Source organism: Mizuhopecten yessoensis, unplaced genomic scaffold, assembly GCF_002113885.1.
Source record: "Mizuhopecten yessoensis strain PY_sf001 unplaced genomic scaffold, ASM211388v2 scaffold1957, whole genome shotgun sequence".
Taxonomy (NCBI): Eukaryota; Metazoa; Mollusca; class Bivalvia; order Pectinida; family Pectinidae; genus Mizuhopecten; species Mizuhopecten yessoensis.
This window is the reverse complement of record NW_018404306.1, coordinates 341,611-360,102: the sequence shown is the minus strand read 5'-3', so window position 1 is coordinate 360,102 and position 18,492 is coordinate 341,611. Positions and strand designations below refer to the sequence as shown.

The window sequence follows — 18,492 nt, the reverse complement described above, 5'->3', positions numbered from 1 at the left end:
ACGACGGACGACGGACGACGACGGACGAAAAGCGATTGGAATAGGTCACTTGAGCAAAGCTCAGGTGACCTAAAAATAATAACTAGATGCACAACTTTAGTTGGTAGTTATCATATGGGGAAAGTTTCATTGAAATTGATCCATTACTTTAGAAGGAGTTGTCCCGACAAACTTTTTCTAGGGACAGACAGACGGACGGACGGACGGACAGGCTGATAACAGTTTACCCCCTAACTTCGTTGCAGGGGGTATATGCCTAAATATAAACTGTATTTTAAATCTTCTAGTGAGAATTTTGGAAATATGGTTTATTGTTTTATTTGGAAATGATAATATCATTGTTGAATCATTTCATGTATTCATTGAATCATAAATCAAATTGCAACATTTTGAAATTTGTCTATTCTGTACACATACAGTTGATTTCATGGTTATGTGTTATGTTTTTATTAGGAAAATAGCACTGAATTAAAATTTAAGAAATTCTAAACATAATTTGAACTTACTAAAAATGCCTAAAACAATTATTTCAAAATTAAGTTTAGAGGGCCTGTATCGCTCACCTGGATATCTAAGCAATCATGGCAAAATATTCTCCAAATGAGATCCAAGGGAATATGCCAGACCCCAATGCCAATTCTTGTAGTATGTCTGTATTAGATTTTTCATGCCCAGCAATTTAATGTATGGTTATGGGGTGAGGATCTCAACTGTTTACAAGCTGTGACTAAGAAACTAGATCCTTGGGGTTGTGGCCAGACCCCAGGATCAATTCTTATATCATGACTGCATTCGTCTCTTTTTGTCCAGCATTTGTATTTACAGTCTTGGGGAGGGAATCTCGACCGTTTCAAAGTTATGACCCAGGCCAGGGGTTCAGTCTGCAAGGGTGCGGCAAACCCGGGGGTCAATTCTAATATCATGACTGCATTCGTCTCTTTATGCCCAACAATTGTATATATAGTTTTGGGGTGGGGATCTTAACCATTCCGAAGTTATGACCCAAGGGTTAAGTCTCCAAGGGTGGGGCAGACCCCAAGTCCATCCTGGAAGCATATGTGCATTCATCTCTTTATACTCAGCAATTGTATATATGGGTATAGGGTAGGAATCTCAACTGTTTCCAAGCTGTGACTAAGAAACTAGGTCCCTAGGGGTTCGGTCAGACCCCAAGGTCTATCCTAATATCATGACTGCATTCAATAGCATTTGTATATATATATTGTTTTGGGGTGGGGATCTTAACCCTTTCAAAGTTATGACCCACGGACTATGTCTCCAAGGGTGGGGCCAGACCCTAGGGCCATCCTGGAAGCAAATGTGCATTCTTCTCTTTATACACAGCAATTGTATATATGGTTAAACAGTGGGGATCTCAACCATTTCCAAGTATTAAACTATTTTTGGCTCCATCCCTTAGCCTGAGGGGGTCAGCCCAACCATTTGTACAATTTTGAATCCCTGCCTCCCATGAATGCCGAATGCTTCCTACCAAATATGATCGATATCCATGGCACAGCTCTACAGAAGAAGTCTTTTATAGGAATATAGCCAAACTGCCCCCTTTTGGCCCCACCCCTCAGCCCCCTGGAGGGGTCAGCCCCACCATTTGTACAATTTTGATTTCCCACCACCTGGGAATGCTTCCAGTCAAATCTGGTTGATATCCATTTCTTAGTTCCAGAGAAGAAGTCGCCTATAGCAATATAGCCAAGTTGCCCCCTTTTGGCCCCGCCCCTCAGCGACGGATGACGGACGCCACAGTATGGCATAAGCTCACCTTGGTCCTACGGAGAATGCAAGCTAATAATTTTCTGTTTCCCAGGGGGGCCAGACCCACCGTTATACAAAATTGATTCCCCTTTACCCAAGGATGCTTCAGACAATATATGGAACAAATCCTTTCATTCCTACAGAATAAGAAGGATTTTAAAGAATTTACTATGTGTTCTCTATTGGGCCCCGCCCCTCAGGCCCCTCGGGGCCAGACCCAGGGTTTATACAAAATTAATTCCCCTTCACCCAAGGATGCTCCAGACATAATATGGAACAAATCCTTTCATTCCTACAGAAGAAGAAGGATTTTAAAGAATTTGCCCCGCCCCTTAGCCCCCAGGGGGGAAGGGGGAGCAGACCCGCCATTTACACAAAATTTGTTCCCCTTCACCTAAGGAGGCTTCTGACTAAATTTGGTCAAAATCTGCTCAGTAGTTTATGACTAGTATCGATTTTTAGGAAAAGTTGACGGGCTCAGCAATGTTGCATTGCAACATTGTATCTTTGCACCATCAGTACAGAGCTGTGTGCTCAAGTTTATTGGCTTGCATGTGGCAAAGGGTTAAGCAGGAGTAGAAACTACCTAAATTTAGTTGCCTCTTATGATCATGCAATGGGGGCAATACACAGGTAAAATATCTGTCAGGCGTGACAGATCACACCTATTCCATGAATAGATAGGATTAATACTATGACCATGTACAGTTGGGGACAAATTTTTGTTCCAGGAATACGGGGAATTCAAGGAATAGAAGTTGACTAATCCAGGGTTACTTTACAAAGAATATGTACGAACTCGGTCAGGACCAAACAAACTGTTCGACGAATGAAAGGTATTTCGAGTAAACAGAGTTTGAGGTAAGTGGGGTTTTACTGTATGATCAAAATATGGCTTTTTGAATGTGGTTTTACAGACAAAATGATGTTGGAGACTGGCAAATATATATCATTATATAGCTGTAAGAAACAGTAAAATAAACAAGAGCCCAGAGGGCCTGTATCACTCACCTGGATGTGTATGCCCAGCAATCGTATATATGGCTATTGGTTGGGAGCTCAACCATGAATAGTCTGGTCTCATAAACCTTTACTCACCAAAGAAGAATTTTCAGCTCAGCAAAAGAAAGCCTCTTCGATGGTTCATAGGACCAGCACACACACATCAGATTATACATGGAGGGGGGACAGCCTGGCGGGAGGGGCAGCCTCTCTCCATTCTCTATTTTGCCTATCACATCATTATTCTTTACATGTTGGAATGGTTTGACTCCGTACATCAGGATTTCCCAAATACACACACCTGTGAACAGAAAGGATTTTTTAGTTCCAAGTAAAACAATATCTTATTTACTTTCTCACAGATCTGTTATTATGAAACATCCCAAGTATAACAATGCCAGTAAATATTCATGAAAGTGCACTTCTGACTTTTTTCCATTTTTTTTTGGCTTACACATATATGCGTACATATTTTTGCTATAACCCAATTATTAAACTGCTATTGACTGCATTACATACTCAGAACTGCCAACTTCTGAGATTTAAAATCATATATTCAGCATTCATGACAGAATTTTCCGGGTCTGAGATATGTCTCACAAAGAAAGATTCAAAGCAGTGTTTATTAGTTTTCAACTGTTTGTTATGTCATTTTCACCACATTGAAAAATCACAAAAGCATGTAATATATTGTGTAATTTGTTTCCCTTATGCAGGCTCTGTACTTCTTCCAACACTTCAGTTTGACTGTGTGAACAATTAATTTCCATATTTTGGAAAAGAATTGTCCTCCAAATCAGCTCATATTTCTGCCAATGTTTCCTTTTAGAAACAAAGCCTTCTCTTTCAATTCAAAACTTTGCTCTAGCCTTTTTTTACCTTAATGAAAACAAAGCAAAGCTAGCAAGCCAAAACTGAAAAATTCTGGATTTTTTAAATTTAAAATTAAAATGGTTATTTTACTGACGGATAATTCAGACCTTTAAGTTTAACAATAATTCCTTAATCATATTATTTATGTTATTCATGCTAAGAGTTGACCTACTTTAAAACATTTGAATTAGCATGATGAAATTAGACATGATTACCTGAACAGACAGCATTTAATACAAATGATTTACCTGTCAGTGTTGTATTTGTGTACCTTGCTGAACAGACAGCATTTAATACAAATGATTTACCTGTCATTGTTATATTTGTGAACCTTGCTGAACAGACAGTATTTAAAACAACTGATTTACCTGTCAGTGTTATATTTGTGTACCTTGCTGAACAGACAACATTTAATACAAATAATTTACCTGTCAGTGTTATATTTGTGTGCCTTGCTGAACATGTACAAACAGCATTTAATACAAATGATTTACCTGTCATTGTTATATTTGTGAACATTGCTGAACAGACAGTATTTAAAACAACTGATTTGCCTGTCAGTGTTATATTTGTGTACCTTGCAGAACAGACAGTATTTAATACAAATGATTTACCTGTCAGTGTTATATTTGTGTACCTTGCTGAACATGTACAAACAGCATTTAATACAAATGATTTACCTGTCAGTGTTATATTTGTGTACCTTGCTGAAAAGACAGCATTTAATACAACTGATTTACCTGTCAGTGTTATTTTTGTGTACCTTGCTGAACAGACAGCATTTAATACAAATAATATACCTGTCAGTGTTATATTTGTGTACCTTGCAGAACAGACAGTATTTAATACAAATGATTTACCTGTCAGTGTTGTATTTGTGTACCTTGCTGAAAAGACAGTATTTAATACAACTGATTTACCTGTCAGTGTTATTTTTGTGTACCTTGCTGAACAGACAGCATTTAATACAAATGATTTACCTGTCAGTGTTATATTTGTGTTCCTTGCTGAACAGACAGCATTTAATACAACTGATTTTCCTGTCAGTGTTATATTTGTGTACCTTGCTGAACAGACAGTATTTTATACAACTTATTTACCTGTCAGTGTTATATTTGTGTACCTTGCTGAACAGACAGTATTTAATACAACTGATTTACCTGTCAGTGTTATATTTGTGTACCTTGCTGAACAGACAGTATTTAACACAAATGATTTACCTGTCAGTGTAATATTTGTGTACCTTGCTGAACAGACAGTATTTAATACAACTGATTTACCTGTCAGTGTATTTTTGGTGTACCTGAACAGTCAGTATTTAAGACAATTAATACAAAGAGCCAAGTTTAGCATAAATATTTATAACACTTATAGAAAGGGTATGCATGTCACCGTAGAGAGCTTTACATTGACCTGTGCCTGTTCCTGAACATGATAAAGATTACTGGTACTTCTAGTACTGAAATGCTCAGTCATGTAGTTATAGGGTTCTATAGACCTTTAGGAGGCAGTTCAGTGGTAGGCCGCCAGGCTTGTGACCGAAGGGTTGCGGGTTCGCGGCACGGCACGGCATTGTGTTGTATCTTAGAGCAAGATACTTTACTTCGCTTGTTCCAGTCTACTCAGCTGTAAATTAGTACGTGGTTGGGCAGTGCTAGAATTGTTGAATGCTAGCTGTTAGCGCCGAAATGGCAGCTCCAGCTGTATGCTCCCCAGGGCGTTGAGATATGTATTGGCTGGTTGCAAAGGCCCTATAACCACAGATAATATTTTGTGAACCACTTTGAGACGACCTACGAACTAGGTTGTGATAAAGCGGTATATAAGAACCTCCAATTATTTAAATTATTATTATTATTTATGCTTGACGTGACTGACCAGTTCTTAGTATATTTAACTGACCACTTACCAAACATCCACACATCACTAGCTGTAGTAAACCGTCTAAAATTTATAGATTCAGGTGCCATCCATTTAATGGGCAGCTTTCCTTTGGAAGCTTGAAAAGAAATTTAATAATGACATTAGCAATGATATTCGATATTTTAAAAAGAAAGTATTGTTATCACTTTATAACTGTATATCAGGTAACGTTTACGCAGTCAAATATTTGCCCTTTACCAGTAAAATCCATATCAGCCTGGAGTTAATTTCACTCTTCACATTGGAATTACAATGTATGGCAAGCTAGGACCCTTACATTCACTGCTATTAAAATCCACTTTATTACTGAGTTAGGTTTAACTGAGACACACATTTATTTTTTCATCATATTGCATACATATTAACAATAATCATAACAAGACAAATATTGAGAAAATAGAGATTTTTTTTGAGAAAATTGTAAACTGATATATCTTAAAGTTTAATCTAATACCAGTCTCAAGTCAATTCACACAAGGAAGTAAAAGGTATATGTTTTTGCTTGGTATCAATATTTAACAGTAGTATGTATTTGGTGTCTATAAATTTCAACTCCAATTTGCGGGAGATACTATGGAGAGGAAAGTGAAACAGGCCCCAGCAGTAAACTAGTACCTTTATAGTAACTTTGTTCCTCTACCACCCGTGACAGTCCGAAGTCAGCCAGTTTGACACAGTCATGGGATGATACTAGCACATTCCTAGCAGCAATATCCCTACAACAAACATTCTATCAATGATTTCATTTTTATAAAAATATATTCCACAATGACCAATTTGCAAAATGAACCACAGTGAAAAAAACTTTACCTGAAACATTCATCTAGACAGATTCCATTAGCGCCACAGTGTATCTTCATAACGATTTAAATCTTCAAATTCAAACTTTTTTACTTTTCAGTTAAGAAAGTACCGTACAGAATTCACAGGTGAATGGATACTTACCTAGGGATAAACATGCAACACTCTAAGTAAGACAGCACCATACAGAGTTCTTGTGACAAAGGTATGAGGAACTATTTCTATTCAGGCAAGACAGTTCTGTACAGAGTTGACAGGTGAAGATATTATTTACCTGTGGACAAACTTTTTACTCTCCAAGTAGGACAGCGCGGTACAGAGTTGACAGGTGTACAGTATTAATGTACAAAGGTCAAGAATGTGTGCATTCTTTTGTAGATAGGCCCTCATCTGTAACACAAACAAGCTTAAGTATATTGTAGAAGAATTAACACCTGCCCAATGAAATCCTTCACACAATTCTCAATTGTTGATTTTTATTGTATGAACCTATTGGATGATTTGAATAATCATAATGTGAGCATGCGTTCCAAAATGAAATCAATAGCTGCCATATTGTTCTAGCTTTTCAGTGGATGACCTATAACTGGCATCAAGAGATTAATTATTGTAGATAGTGAGCAGGCTTCACAAAGGCACCCAACTGAGGCTGTATTTGATGCATAGGTATCATTGGAATAATATTACAACTTTACATTTAACTGGACCAACATGCTGTACACAAAATTCACCACTACCTGGTATAACAATGAAATATCCTTGCACCAAATTTTTGGATGACAAATGTGTGTGCTCTATCTATTCAATATTGTTGAAGCTTGCTTAGGAAGCCAATCAGCAGGTACATCAGGTCTCCATATCCTGTTATTAAGTGACTTTTAACTTCCATGTTTTAATAAACCTTGTAAGATACCCTCAATGCTTCGTAAATAAGATAGCTGAAAAGCTATAGAATGATGTTACCTCCCCATGTTTGGCAAGCTCCATGACGATCCAGACTGGTCTGGTCTCCGAACAGATTCCGATGAGATGTATAATGTGGGGGTGATCAAACTGCTGCATAATCACTGTGAGATGAATCAATAGAATTTTTCATGTGTGATGACGTCAACTCATATCCCTGTAAGTTTAGATACTTAAAATCTGATGTCAAGGGATGCAATTTTCCTGTTTGCATTCATCATTTCGACACTAATCATTTTTATAATCTACTTTTTAAAAATGATAATTCCTTGCTCAAGAAAGGCTATATTTGAACAAGAGGCCCTGAGGGCCTGTATCGATCACCTGAATATGTTTAAAATAATTGGTATGTAGTAAAGATATAGCACTCCATAGTAGGTGCTGTAAGTACATATGAAATTTCAGAAAGATCCATCCAGTACTTGAGATATAGCGAAAACAAACTTCAAACAGAGCCCCACCCCTATGCCCCTTCGGGGGTCATACCCACCAATTATACAAAATTGAGTCACCGTCCCCCAAGGATGCTCCACACTAAATAAGGATAAAATCCCTTAATCCCGATGGGCGGAGAAGGATTTTAAAGGTTTTACCTCTATTTCTCCTATTAGGCCCCGCCTTTCTGCCCCCCTCGGAGACCACAACTACTGCTAATACAAAATTGAGTCCCCTTGGCCCAAGGATGCTCCAGACTGAATTAGGATAAAATCCCTTAATCCCTATGGTAGAAGAAGGATTTTAAAGGTTTTACCTCTATTTTCTCTATTGGGCCCCACCTCTCTGCCTACAGGAGGGTCAGACACACTGTTTATACAAAATTGGTTCCCCTTCACCCAAGAATGCTACAGACCAAATATGGAACAAATTCTGTCATTCCTACCGAAGAAGAAGGATTTTGAAGATTTACGTCTATTTCCCCTATTGGGCCCCTCCCCTCAGGTCCCCCACATCCACCGTTTATACAAAATTAGTTCCCCTTCACCCAAGGATACTTCAGATTGAATATGGAACAAATCCTTTATTCCTCCAGAAAAACAAGGATTTATAGAATGTGCTATATTTCCTCTATTGGGCCCCGCCCCTCAGCTCCCAAGGAAGCCAGACCCACCCATTTATACAAAATTTGTTCCCCTTTCCCCAAGGATGCTGCTGACCAAATATGGAACAAACCCTTTCATTCCTACAGAAGAAGAAGGATTTTAAAGAATAATTTGCTATGTTTCCCCTATTGGACCCTGCCCATCACACCCCTGGGGGGCCAGACCTACCATTTATACAAAATTGGTTCCCCTTCACCCAAGGATGCTTCAGACAAAATATGGAACAAATCCTTTCATTCCTACAGGAGAAGAAGGATTTTAAGAATATTCTATATTTCTCTAATTGGCAACGCCCCTCAGCCCACAGGGGGCAAGACCCACCGTTTATACAGTTTTGGTTCCCTTGATACACCTCCCTTGATACATCATCAAACCTTGATACAACTCCCTTGATACATCAACAAACCTTGATACACCTCCCTTGATACATCATCAAACCTTCATACAACTCCCTTGATACATTATCGAATGTTGATACACCTCACTTGATACATCAACAAACCTTGGTTCATCTCCCTTGATACATCATCAAACCTTGATACACCTCCCTTGATACATCATCAAACCTTGATACATCATCAAACCTTGATACAACTCCCTTGATACATCAACAAACCTTGATACATCTCCATTAATACATCATCAAACCTTGATACACCTCCCTTGATACATCAAACAAGAGGCCCAGGGGCCTTAATAGCTCACCTGGTATTTTATTTTTCAATTTAAAACCTGCTGAGTACCATTCAGGTTTATCAAAGGAGTACAAGTAACAAAGTTGCATCTTCCATTTATAAATATTCAATTCCCTTTGCCCAAAGATTCTCTAAAACAAGTTTGGTTAGGTTAAAATCCCTTCAACGGTACAGAAGGAGAAGGATCTTTAATGTTTTCCTCTATTTCCCCTAATGGGCCCCACTAATCTGCCCCAAAGAAGGGGAATCCACACACCTCAGTTTAAACAAAATTGATTCTTTTCTCCCTAAGCATGCTTCAGACTGCATTTGGTTTAAATCCCTTCACTTGTATAGTAGGAGAAAAAAAATCCTCTATTTCCCCTATTGGGCCCCGCTCCTATGCCGCCAGAAGGCCCACACCCTCCGTTTATACAAACTTGAGTCTCCTTTGTCCAAAGATGCTCTAGGACAAATTTGGTCAAAATCCTTCAATTGGTTGAGGAGAAGATTTTTAAAGATTTACCTATTTTCCCCTATTTGGCCCCGTCCCTCTGCCCCCAGGGGGACCATACCCTCCGTTCATACAAAACTGAGAACCCTTTGGCCAATGATGCTCCAGACCAAATTTGGTCAAAATCCCTTCATCGGTACAAAAGGAGAAGGATATTTGATGTTTTCCTCTATTTCCCCTAATGGGCCCCACCCATCTGCCCTTAGAAGGAGGCCCACACACCTCAGTTTATACAAAATTGATTCTTTTGTCCCTAATCATGCTTCAGACTGCATTTGGTTAAAATCCCTTCACTTGTATAGCAGGAGAAAAAAAATCCTCTATTTCCCCTATTGGGCCCCGCCCCTCCGCCCCCAGAGGGGCCACACCCTCCGTTTATACAAACTTGAGTCTTCTTTGTCCAAAGATGCTCTAGGACAAATTTGGTCAAAATCCTTCAATTGGTTGAGAAGAAGAACATTTTTAAAGATTTACCTTTTTTCCCCTTATTTAGCCCCGCCCCTCTGCCCCGAGGGGGGGCTATACCGTCCGTTTATACAAAACTGAGAACCCTTTGGCCAATGATGCTCCTGACCAAGCTTCAGACTGCATTTGGTTTAAATCCCTTCACTTGTATAGTAGGAGAGAAAAAATCCTCTACTTCCCCTATTTGGCCCCGCCCCTCTGCCCCCAAAGAGGCCACACCCTCCGTTTATACAAACTTGAGTCTCCTTTGTCCAAAGATGCTCTAGGACAAATTTGGTCAAAATCCTTCTATTGGTTGAGAAGAAGAAGATTTTTAAAGATTTACCTATTTTCCCCCTATTTGGCCCCGCCCCTCTGCCCCCAGGGGGGTTATACCCTCCGTTTATACAAAACTGAGAACCCTTTGGCCAATGATGCTCCTGACCAAATTTGGTCAAAATCCTCTGAGCCATTCAGGACAAGTAGCATTTTAAAGGAAAAAGTTGACGGACGCCGGACGCTGCACCATGGGATAAGCTCACATGGCCCTTCCGGCCAGGTGAGCTAAAAACCTTGATACGCCTCCCTTGTTACACCTCCCTGGATACATCATAAAACCTTGATACACCTCCCTTGATACATCATCAAACCTTGATACAACTCCCTTGATACATCAACAAACCTTGATACATCTCCATTAATACATCATCAAACGTTGATACACCTCACTTGATACATCAACAAACCTTGATACACCTCCCTTGATACATCAACAAACCTTGATACACCTCACTTGATACATCATCAAACCTTGATACACCTCCGTTGATACATCAACAAACCTTGATACACCTCCCTTGATACATCAACAAACCTTGATACACCTCCCTTGATACATTATCGAACATTGATACACCTCACTTGATACATCAACAAACCTTGATACATCAACAAACCTTGATACACCTCCCTTAATACATCATCAAAACTTGATACACCTCACACAATACATCAACAAACCTTGATACACCTCTCTTGATACATCAACAAACCTTGATACTCCTCCCTTAATACATCAACAAACCTTGATACACCTCTCTTGATACATCAACAAACCTTGATACACCTCCCTTGATACATAAAAAACCTTGATACACCTCTCTTGATAATCATCAAACCTTGATACGCCTCCCTTGATACATCAACAAACCTTGATACGCCTCCCTTGATACATCATCAAACTCACTTTAACACCAACACTGTTGGACAATTGGCAGCAACGGTTGTCTTGTTAATCTTGTATAACAAGAGGTCAAGATGGCCTGTATTGCTCACCTGTTTCTTTTGTTACATGGAACTGACATATAGCTAACTTCATACCAAACTTGGGAACTAGATTTTAACACAAGACATTTTAACATTCTTAAGATATTGTTGTTTGAAATTTGAAATTTTAATTTTAAAACTTTTAACCCATGCTGACCTTTGACAACATCTTGCACTTAAGGATGACCTTTGACCTCATTACTGTAATAAAGAAAACGATTCACACAGCTGGTCTACATATTTTTTAAACATACCTTTAGTGACTTTAGTCCAAATGGTTCTTAGGATATTGTTGTTTGAAGTTTTTAACATTTTTGACCCCTGTGACCTTGAAATTAGGTAAAGGTAATTTTAATGAGGAAACATTATAGCATTCTATCCCAGGTATCGACTAGCCAAATATCATGACCCTGGGCCTAATGAAACATGTTGATCTTTGACCCCCGACTAGCACTTAAAGTTGACCTTTGACATCATAACTGTATTAAGAAATCATATCCAAGTATCATGACTGGTCCTTATGGTCCTTTAAATATTGTTGTTTGAATTATTTAATATATTTGACCCCTGTGACTTTTTAACATTTTTGACCCCTGTGACCATGAAATTAGTCCCTGCAGGTAGGGCGTAAGAATTGTACCAGCTGCTCCCTTTGCATGATCATAAAAGACTAAATTTGGGATCTTATCTTTTCTCTTCTTTCTAAACAACTTTCCACTTCCTAGTGTCTCCAATGACAATGCCTCACTTTTGGCCTTTTGCAAAAATGGTAGTTTCTACTACTGTTTAACGCTCAGCAATTCAAGAGTGGGACGACTGGTTCGCTCGCTGCCAGTATAATGTGACCGGGTGGGGTGTCCTGCTTGGTGTCTTCAGCAGTATGTTTCGGTGAGGTAGCACTATAAAGTCGGCATCAGTTCCGCGTTATCACAAGGAGAACAAGAGGCCCAGAGGGCCTGTATCGCTCACCTGAATATCTAAGCAATCATGGTCAAACATTCTCCAAATGAGATCCAAGGGAATATGCCAGACCCAAGGCCAATCCTTGTAGCATATATATCTGCATTAGATTTTTCATGTCCAGCAATTTAATGCATGGTTATGGGGTGGGGATCTCAACTGTTTCCAAGCTGTGACTCAGAAACTCGATCCCTGGGGTTGTGGCCAGTCCCCAGGATCAATTCTAATATCATGACTGCATTCGTCTCTTTTTGTCCAGCATTTGTATTAATAGTCTTGGGGTGGGGATCTTAAACATTTCAAAGTTAGGACATAGGGTTAAGTCTCCAAGGGTGGGGCAGACCCCAAGGCCATCCTGGAAGCATATGTGCATTCATCTCTTTATACTCAGCAATTGTATATATGCATGGTCATAGGGTGGGGATCTTAACTGTTTCCAAGCTGTGACTAAGAAACTAGGTCCCTAGGGGTTCGGTCAGACCCCAGGGTCTATTCTAATACCATGTCAACTTTTGTCTCTTTATGCCAAGCATTTGTATATATAGTTCTGGGGTGTGGATCTCAACCGTTTCAAAGTTATGACCCAGGGACTATGTCTCAAAGGGTGGGGCCAGACCTTAGACCATCCTGGAAGCAAATGTGCATTCTTCTCTTAATACTTCACAATTGTATACATGAATTACGCGTAATTATATGTGTCGCCTGTCCCGCTTTGTCAATATAATAAGCATTTGACATAGAACATAAGGAAACGGACCTAAACGCAAAATCATAACATTGATTTTTTTTAAAGTCCAGAAATTTCAGGTTTTTATCAGAAAAAGTGCAGAAATCCATGAAATGTTTTTAGAGTAGTAGGCTCTACTACCCACGATACATGTATGATTGAGGTTTGGTTGGTCTAGCTCTTATACTTTGTCAAAAATAGCCTAATATGCAAGAGCTATTTCTAAGTCCAGAAATTTGAGGTTTTAAGCAAAAAAAATACAGAAATCAATGAAATGTTTTTTAGTGCAGTAGGCTCCACTACCCATGCTACATCTATGATTGAGGTTTTGTTGGTGTAGCTTTGTCAGAAACAGAGCTAAACCTTAACATTGTTGACGACGCCGTCGAAAAAGCAACGCCTATGTGTCTTTCCGACATCCGTCGTAGGCGACACAATATGGTTATACTCTGGGGATCTCAACCATTTCCTAGTAATTAACTTTTTTTGGCCCACCCCTTAACCTTACCATTTGTACAATTTTGAATCCCCACCACCTAGGGATGCTTCAAGTCAAATATAGTTGATATCCAGTGCATAGTTCTACAGATGAAGTCGTTGGTAGTAATAAAGACAAATTGCCACCTTTTGCCCCAGCCCCCTGGGGGTTCAGCCCAACCTTTTGTACAATTTTGAATCTTTATTACTGAGGGATGCTTCCAGTTAAATATGGTTGATATCCAGAGATATTCCAGAGATGGAGTTGCTTAAATCAATATAGCCCAATTGTCCCCTTTTGGCCCCGCCACTCAGGCCCATGGGGGGCCAGACCCATGGTTTATACAAAATTGGTTCCCCTTTACCAAAGGATGCTTCAGACCAAATATGCAACAAATCCTTTCATTCCAACAGAAGAAGAAGGATTTTAAAGAATTTACTATGTTTCCACTATTCAGCCCCACCACTCGGGCCCCAGGGGGGCCAGACCCACGGTTTATACAAAATTGGTTCCCCTTCACCCAAGGATGCTTCAGACCAAATATCGAACAAATCCTTTCATTTCTACAGAAGAAGAAGGATTTTAAAGAATTTGCTACATTTCCCCTATTTTGCCACGCTCCTCATTCCCCAGGGGGGACAAACCGCTGTTTATACAAAATTTGTTCCCCTTCACCTAAGGATGCTTCTGACCAAATTTGGTCAAAATCTGCTCGGTCGTTTATGACAAGTAGCGATTTGTAGGAAAAGTTGATGACGACGTCGCGCCATTGCTTAAGCTCACTAGCCCTTAATTTTCGAGCAGGTGCATGCATACCTACTGGCCAAATATCATGACCCTGGGCCTTATGGAACTTGAGAAGATTGTTAAAGGTGTTTACTTACATTGACCTTTGACCCCAACTAGCACTTCAATGTTGAACTTTGCCCTCATTACCATAATAAAGACTAGAAAAAGTCTGAAAGACATAAATGCCCCCGCTCATGGACAGGACGGGGACGTGATGGGACGGGACGGACATGGGCAACACTATATGCCCCCCCATTTTATGGCGGGGGCATAAAAAAGATTCACACTCCTGGTCTACATAACATATTCAAGTATCATGGCTCTAGTCCTGATGGTCCTTTAAATATTGTTGATTGAATTTTGTAACATATATGACCCCTGTGACCTTGAAAGTAGGTCAAGGTCATTTTAATAAGGAAACTTAATAGCACTCCATCCCATCTACCTAATGGTCAAATGTCAAGACCCTTGGTCCTCCAGTTCTTCAGAAGTAGTTGTTCAAAAGAAAAAGTTGAAGGACAGATGACAGATGCAGCAGTACAGCACAAGCTCAATTGGCCCGAATTTTGAGCTAAAAATGTTTCACATCGCTTAAAATAAGCTGAAGTAAAATTCTAGGACAACAAATATGTCATCTCCATTCATATATTAATTTCACTTTCTACAGTGAATGATCTTGATCTACTTACATGCCTCTTCTAAGAACTTCTCTGTCATAGACTCTTCATTGTCCTCTTTACAAGTTTTCACCGCCACAGCGACAGACATTCCATCCTACAAGTCATATCATATGCAATTTCAACAAATCTGCAAACAGTCCAATGGCTTTTAGCTTTAGGACCCTCCCCCACACACCTACAATGACAGTTTGTACTGACCTTGTTTATGTAGATACCCTTGCGGACATCTCCAAACTGACCCTCCCCCAACACCTACAATGACAGTTTGTACTAACCTTGTTTATGTAGATATCCTTGTGGACATCTCCAAACTGAACCTCCCCCACACATCTACAATGACAGTTTATACTAACCTTGTTTATGTAGGTATCCTTGTGGATATCTCCAAACTGACCCTCCCCCACGCACCTACAATGACAGTTTGTACTAACCTTGTCTATGTAGATATCCTGGTGGACATCTCCAAACTTACCCTCCCCCACACACCTACAATGACAGTTTGTACTAACCTTGTTTATGTAGATATCCTTGTGGACATCTCCAAACTGAACCTCCCCCACACACCTACAATGACAGTTTGTACTAACCTTGTTTATGTAGATATCCTTGTGGACATCTCCAAACTGAACCTCCCCCACACACCTACAATGACAGTTTGTACTAACCTTGTTTATGTAGATATCCTTGTGGACATCTCCAAACTGAACCTCCCCCACACACCTACAATGACAGTTTGTACTAACCTTGTTTATGTAGATATCCTTGTGGACATCTCCAAACTGAACCTCCCCCAACACCTACAATAAAGATACCCCTGTGGACATCTCCAAACTTACCCTCCCCCACACACCTACAATGAAAGATTGTACTAACCTTGTTTATGTAGATATCCTTGTGGACATCTCCAAACTGAACCTCCCCCAACACCTACAATAAAGATACCCCTGTGGACATCTCCAAACTTACCCTACCCTGACATATACAAAAACAGTTTGTACTGACCTTGTCTATGTAGATATCCTTGTAGACATCTCCAAACTGACCCTCCCCCAACACCTACAATGACAGTTTGTACTAACCTTGTTTATGTAGATACCCTTGTGGACATCTCCAAACTGACCCTCCCCCAACACCTACAATGACAGTTTGTACTAACCTTGTTTATGTAGATACCCTTGTGGACATCTCCAAACTGACCCTCCCCCAACACCTACAATGACAGTTTGTACTAACCTTGTTTATGTAGATACCCTTGTGGACATCTCCAAACTGACCCTCCCCCAACACCTACAATGACAGTTTGTACTAACCTTGTTTATGTAGATACCCTTGTGGACATCTCCAAACTGACCCTCCCCCAACACCTACAATGACAGTTTGTACTAACCTTGTTTATGTAGATATCCTTGTGGACATCTCCAAACTGAACCTCCCCCACACATCTACAATGACAGTTTATACTAACCTTGTTTATGTAGATATCCTTGTGGACATACAATGACAGTTTATACTAACCTTGTTTATGTAGATATCCTTGTGGACATCTCCAAACTGACCCTCCCCCACGCACCTACAATGACAGTTTGTACTAACCTTGTCTATGTAGATATCCTGGTGGACATCTCCAAACTTACCCTCCCCCACACACCTACAATGACAGTTTGTACTAACCTTGTTTATGTAGATATCCTTGTGGACATCTCCAAACTGACCCTCCCCCACACACCTACAATGACAGTTTGTACTAACCTTGTTTATGTAGATATCCTTGTGGACATCTCCAAACTGACCCTCCCCCACACACCTACAATGACAGTTTGTACTAACCTTGTTTATGTAGATATCCTTGTGGACATCTCCAAACTGAACCTCCCCCAACACCTACAATAAAGATACCCCTGTGGACATCTCCAAACTTACCCTCCCCCACACACCTACAATGAAAGATTGTACTAACCTTGTTTATGTAGATATCCTTGTGGACATCTCCAAACTGAACCTCCCCCAACACCTACAATAAAGATACCCCTGTGGACATCTCCAAACTTACCCTCCCCCACACACCTACAATGAAAGATTGTACTAACCTTGTTTATGTAGATATCCTTGTGGACATCTCCAAACTGAACCTCCCCCAACACCTACAATAAAGATACCCCTGTGGACATCTCCAAACTTACCCTACCCTGACATATACAAAAACAGTTTGTACTGACCTTGTCTATGTAGATATCCTTGTAGACATCTCCAAACTTACCCTACCCTGACATATACAAAAACAGTTTGTACTTACCTTGTCTATGTAGATATCCTTGTTGACATCTCCAAACTGACCCTCCCCCACACACCTTCAATGACAGTTTGTACTGACCTTGTCTATGTAGATATCCTTGTAGACATCTCCAAACTGACCCTCCCAGAACACCTACAATAAAGATACCCCTGTGGACATCTCCAAACTGACCCTCTCCCAACACCTACAATGACAGTTTGTACTAACCTTGTCTATGTAGATATCCTTGTTGACATCTCCAAACTGACCCTCCCCCAACACCTACAATGACAGTTTGTACTGACCTTGTCTATGTAGATATCCTTGTGGACATCTCCAAACTTACCCTCTCCCGACACCTACAATGACAGTTTGAACTAACCTTGTCTATGTATATACCCTTGTGGACATCTTCAAACTGACCCTCCCCCCCCCCCCCCCCCCCCAACACCTACAATGACAGTTTGTACTGACCTTGTCTATGTAGATACCCTTGTGGACATCTCCAAACTGACCCTCCCCTAACACCTCCTGGAGTCGTATTAAATCCCGACACAGCTCATAGTCCCGTGCTATAAACAAACCACACATAAAAGTTAAACTATCAGTCACATTTAAGAATGTCAACAATTAGTTATATCATTGTCACATTAAATATTCCCATTTGGCATCGCTGTTTTAAAGTCTTGTTTTTTGGCTGTCAGTCTTCATGAATTAAGCTTTGAGAGTTGTGGCATGGAATAGAAATTATTGTTCAAGTGAGAGGAGGATATAACTAAAACTTGCCTGTGTTTACACATGTAGGATATTCACAGTGCGTACAACATTTTACTGATCAATAGGTTGCATTTGTATGTGTCTTCATGCATTGTCTAACATCAAACTACCATACACTGCAGAATTAATTTTCTAAGTTCACCTCAGTTAAAATCACCTAAAAATAATTACTAATAACTTCTGAAGTAAAATGTATAAAGCATGTTTACATTCTACTTCAAATATAGTTCCTCTGTCAGTAACTCTGTCAAGTAGCTAGTTTGTTACAGTACCTCTGTCAGGTAGCTAGTTTGTTATAGTACCACTGTCAGGTAGCTAGTTTGTTACAGTACCTCTGCCAGGTAGCTAGTTTGTTACAGTACCACTGTCAGGTAGCTAGTTTGTTACAGTACCTCTGTCAGGTAGCTAGTTTGTTA

The 18,492-nt window shown here is 39.9% G+C and overlaps 1 protein-coding gene and 1 long non-coding RNA gene across 9 annotated transcripts in view; both read right to left on the bottom strand.

Moving 5' to 3' along the window:
- LOC110443300 (focal adhesion kinase 1-like) overlaps window positions 1–18,492 on the bottom strand; it is a 175,113-nt gene that overhangs the window by 34,223 nt on the left and 122,398 nt on the right. For all 8 annotated transcript variants that reach the window (XM_021487482.1, XM_021487499.1, XM_021487448.1 and 5 more), the window contains 7 exons: window positions 17,774–17,871; window positions 15,037–15,121; window positions 7,336–7,439; window positions 6,647–6,762; window positions 6,187–6,287; window positions 5,558–5,647; window positions 2,872–3,076 (listed from right to left, as the gene is read on the bottom strand). In XM_021487482.1, the coding sequence (XP_021343157.1) occupies window positions 2,872–3,076; window positions 5,558–5,647; window positions 6,187–6,287; window positions 6,647–6,762; window positions 7,336–7,439; window positions 15,037–15,121; window positions 17,774–17,871 (799 nt within the window). The remainder of the gene's footprint in view (window positions 1–2,871; window positions 3,077–5,557; window positions 5,648–6,186; window positions 6,288–6,646; window positions 6,763–7,335; window positions 7,440–15,036; window positions 15,122–17,773; window positions 17,872–18,492) is intronic.
- LOC110443344 lies at window positions 15,660–17,716 on the bottom strand. Its single transcript, XR_002462100.1, has 3 exons — window positions 16,543–17,716; window positions 15,943–16,492; window positions 15,660–15,734 (listed from the first exon to the last, which is right to left on the bottom strand). It is a non-coding gene; the product is annotated as an uncharacterized LOC110443344 (long non-coding RNA).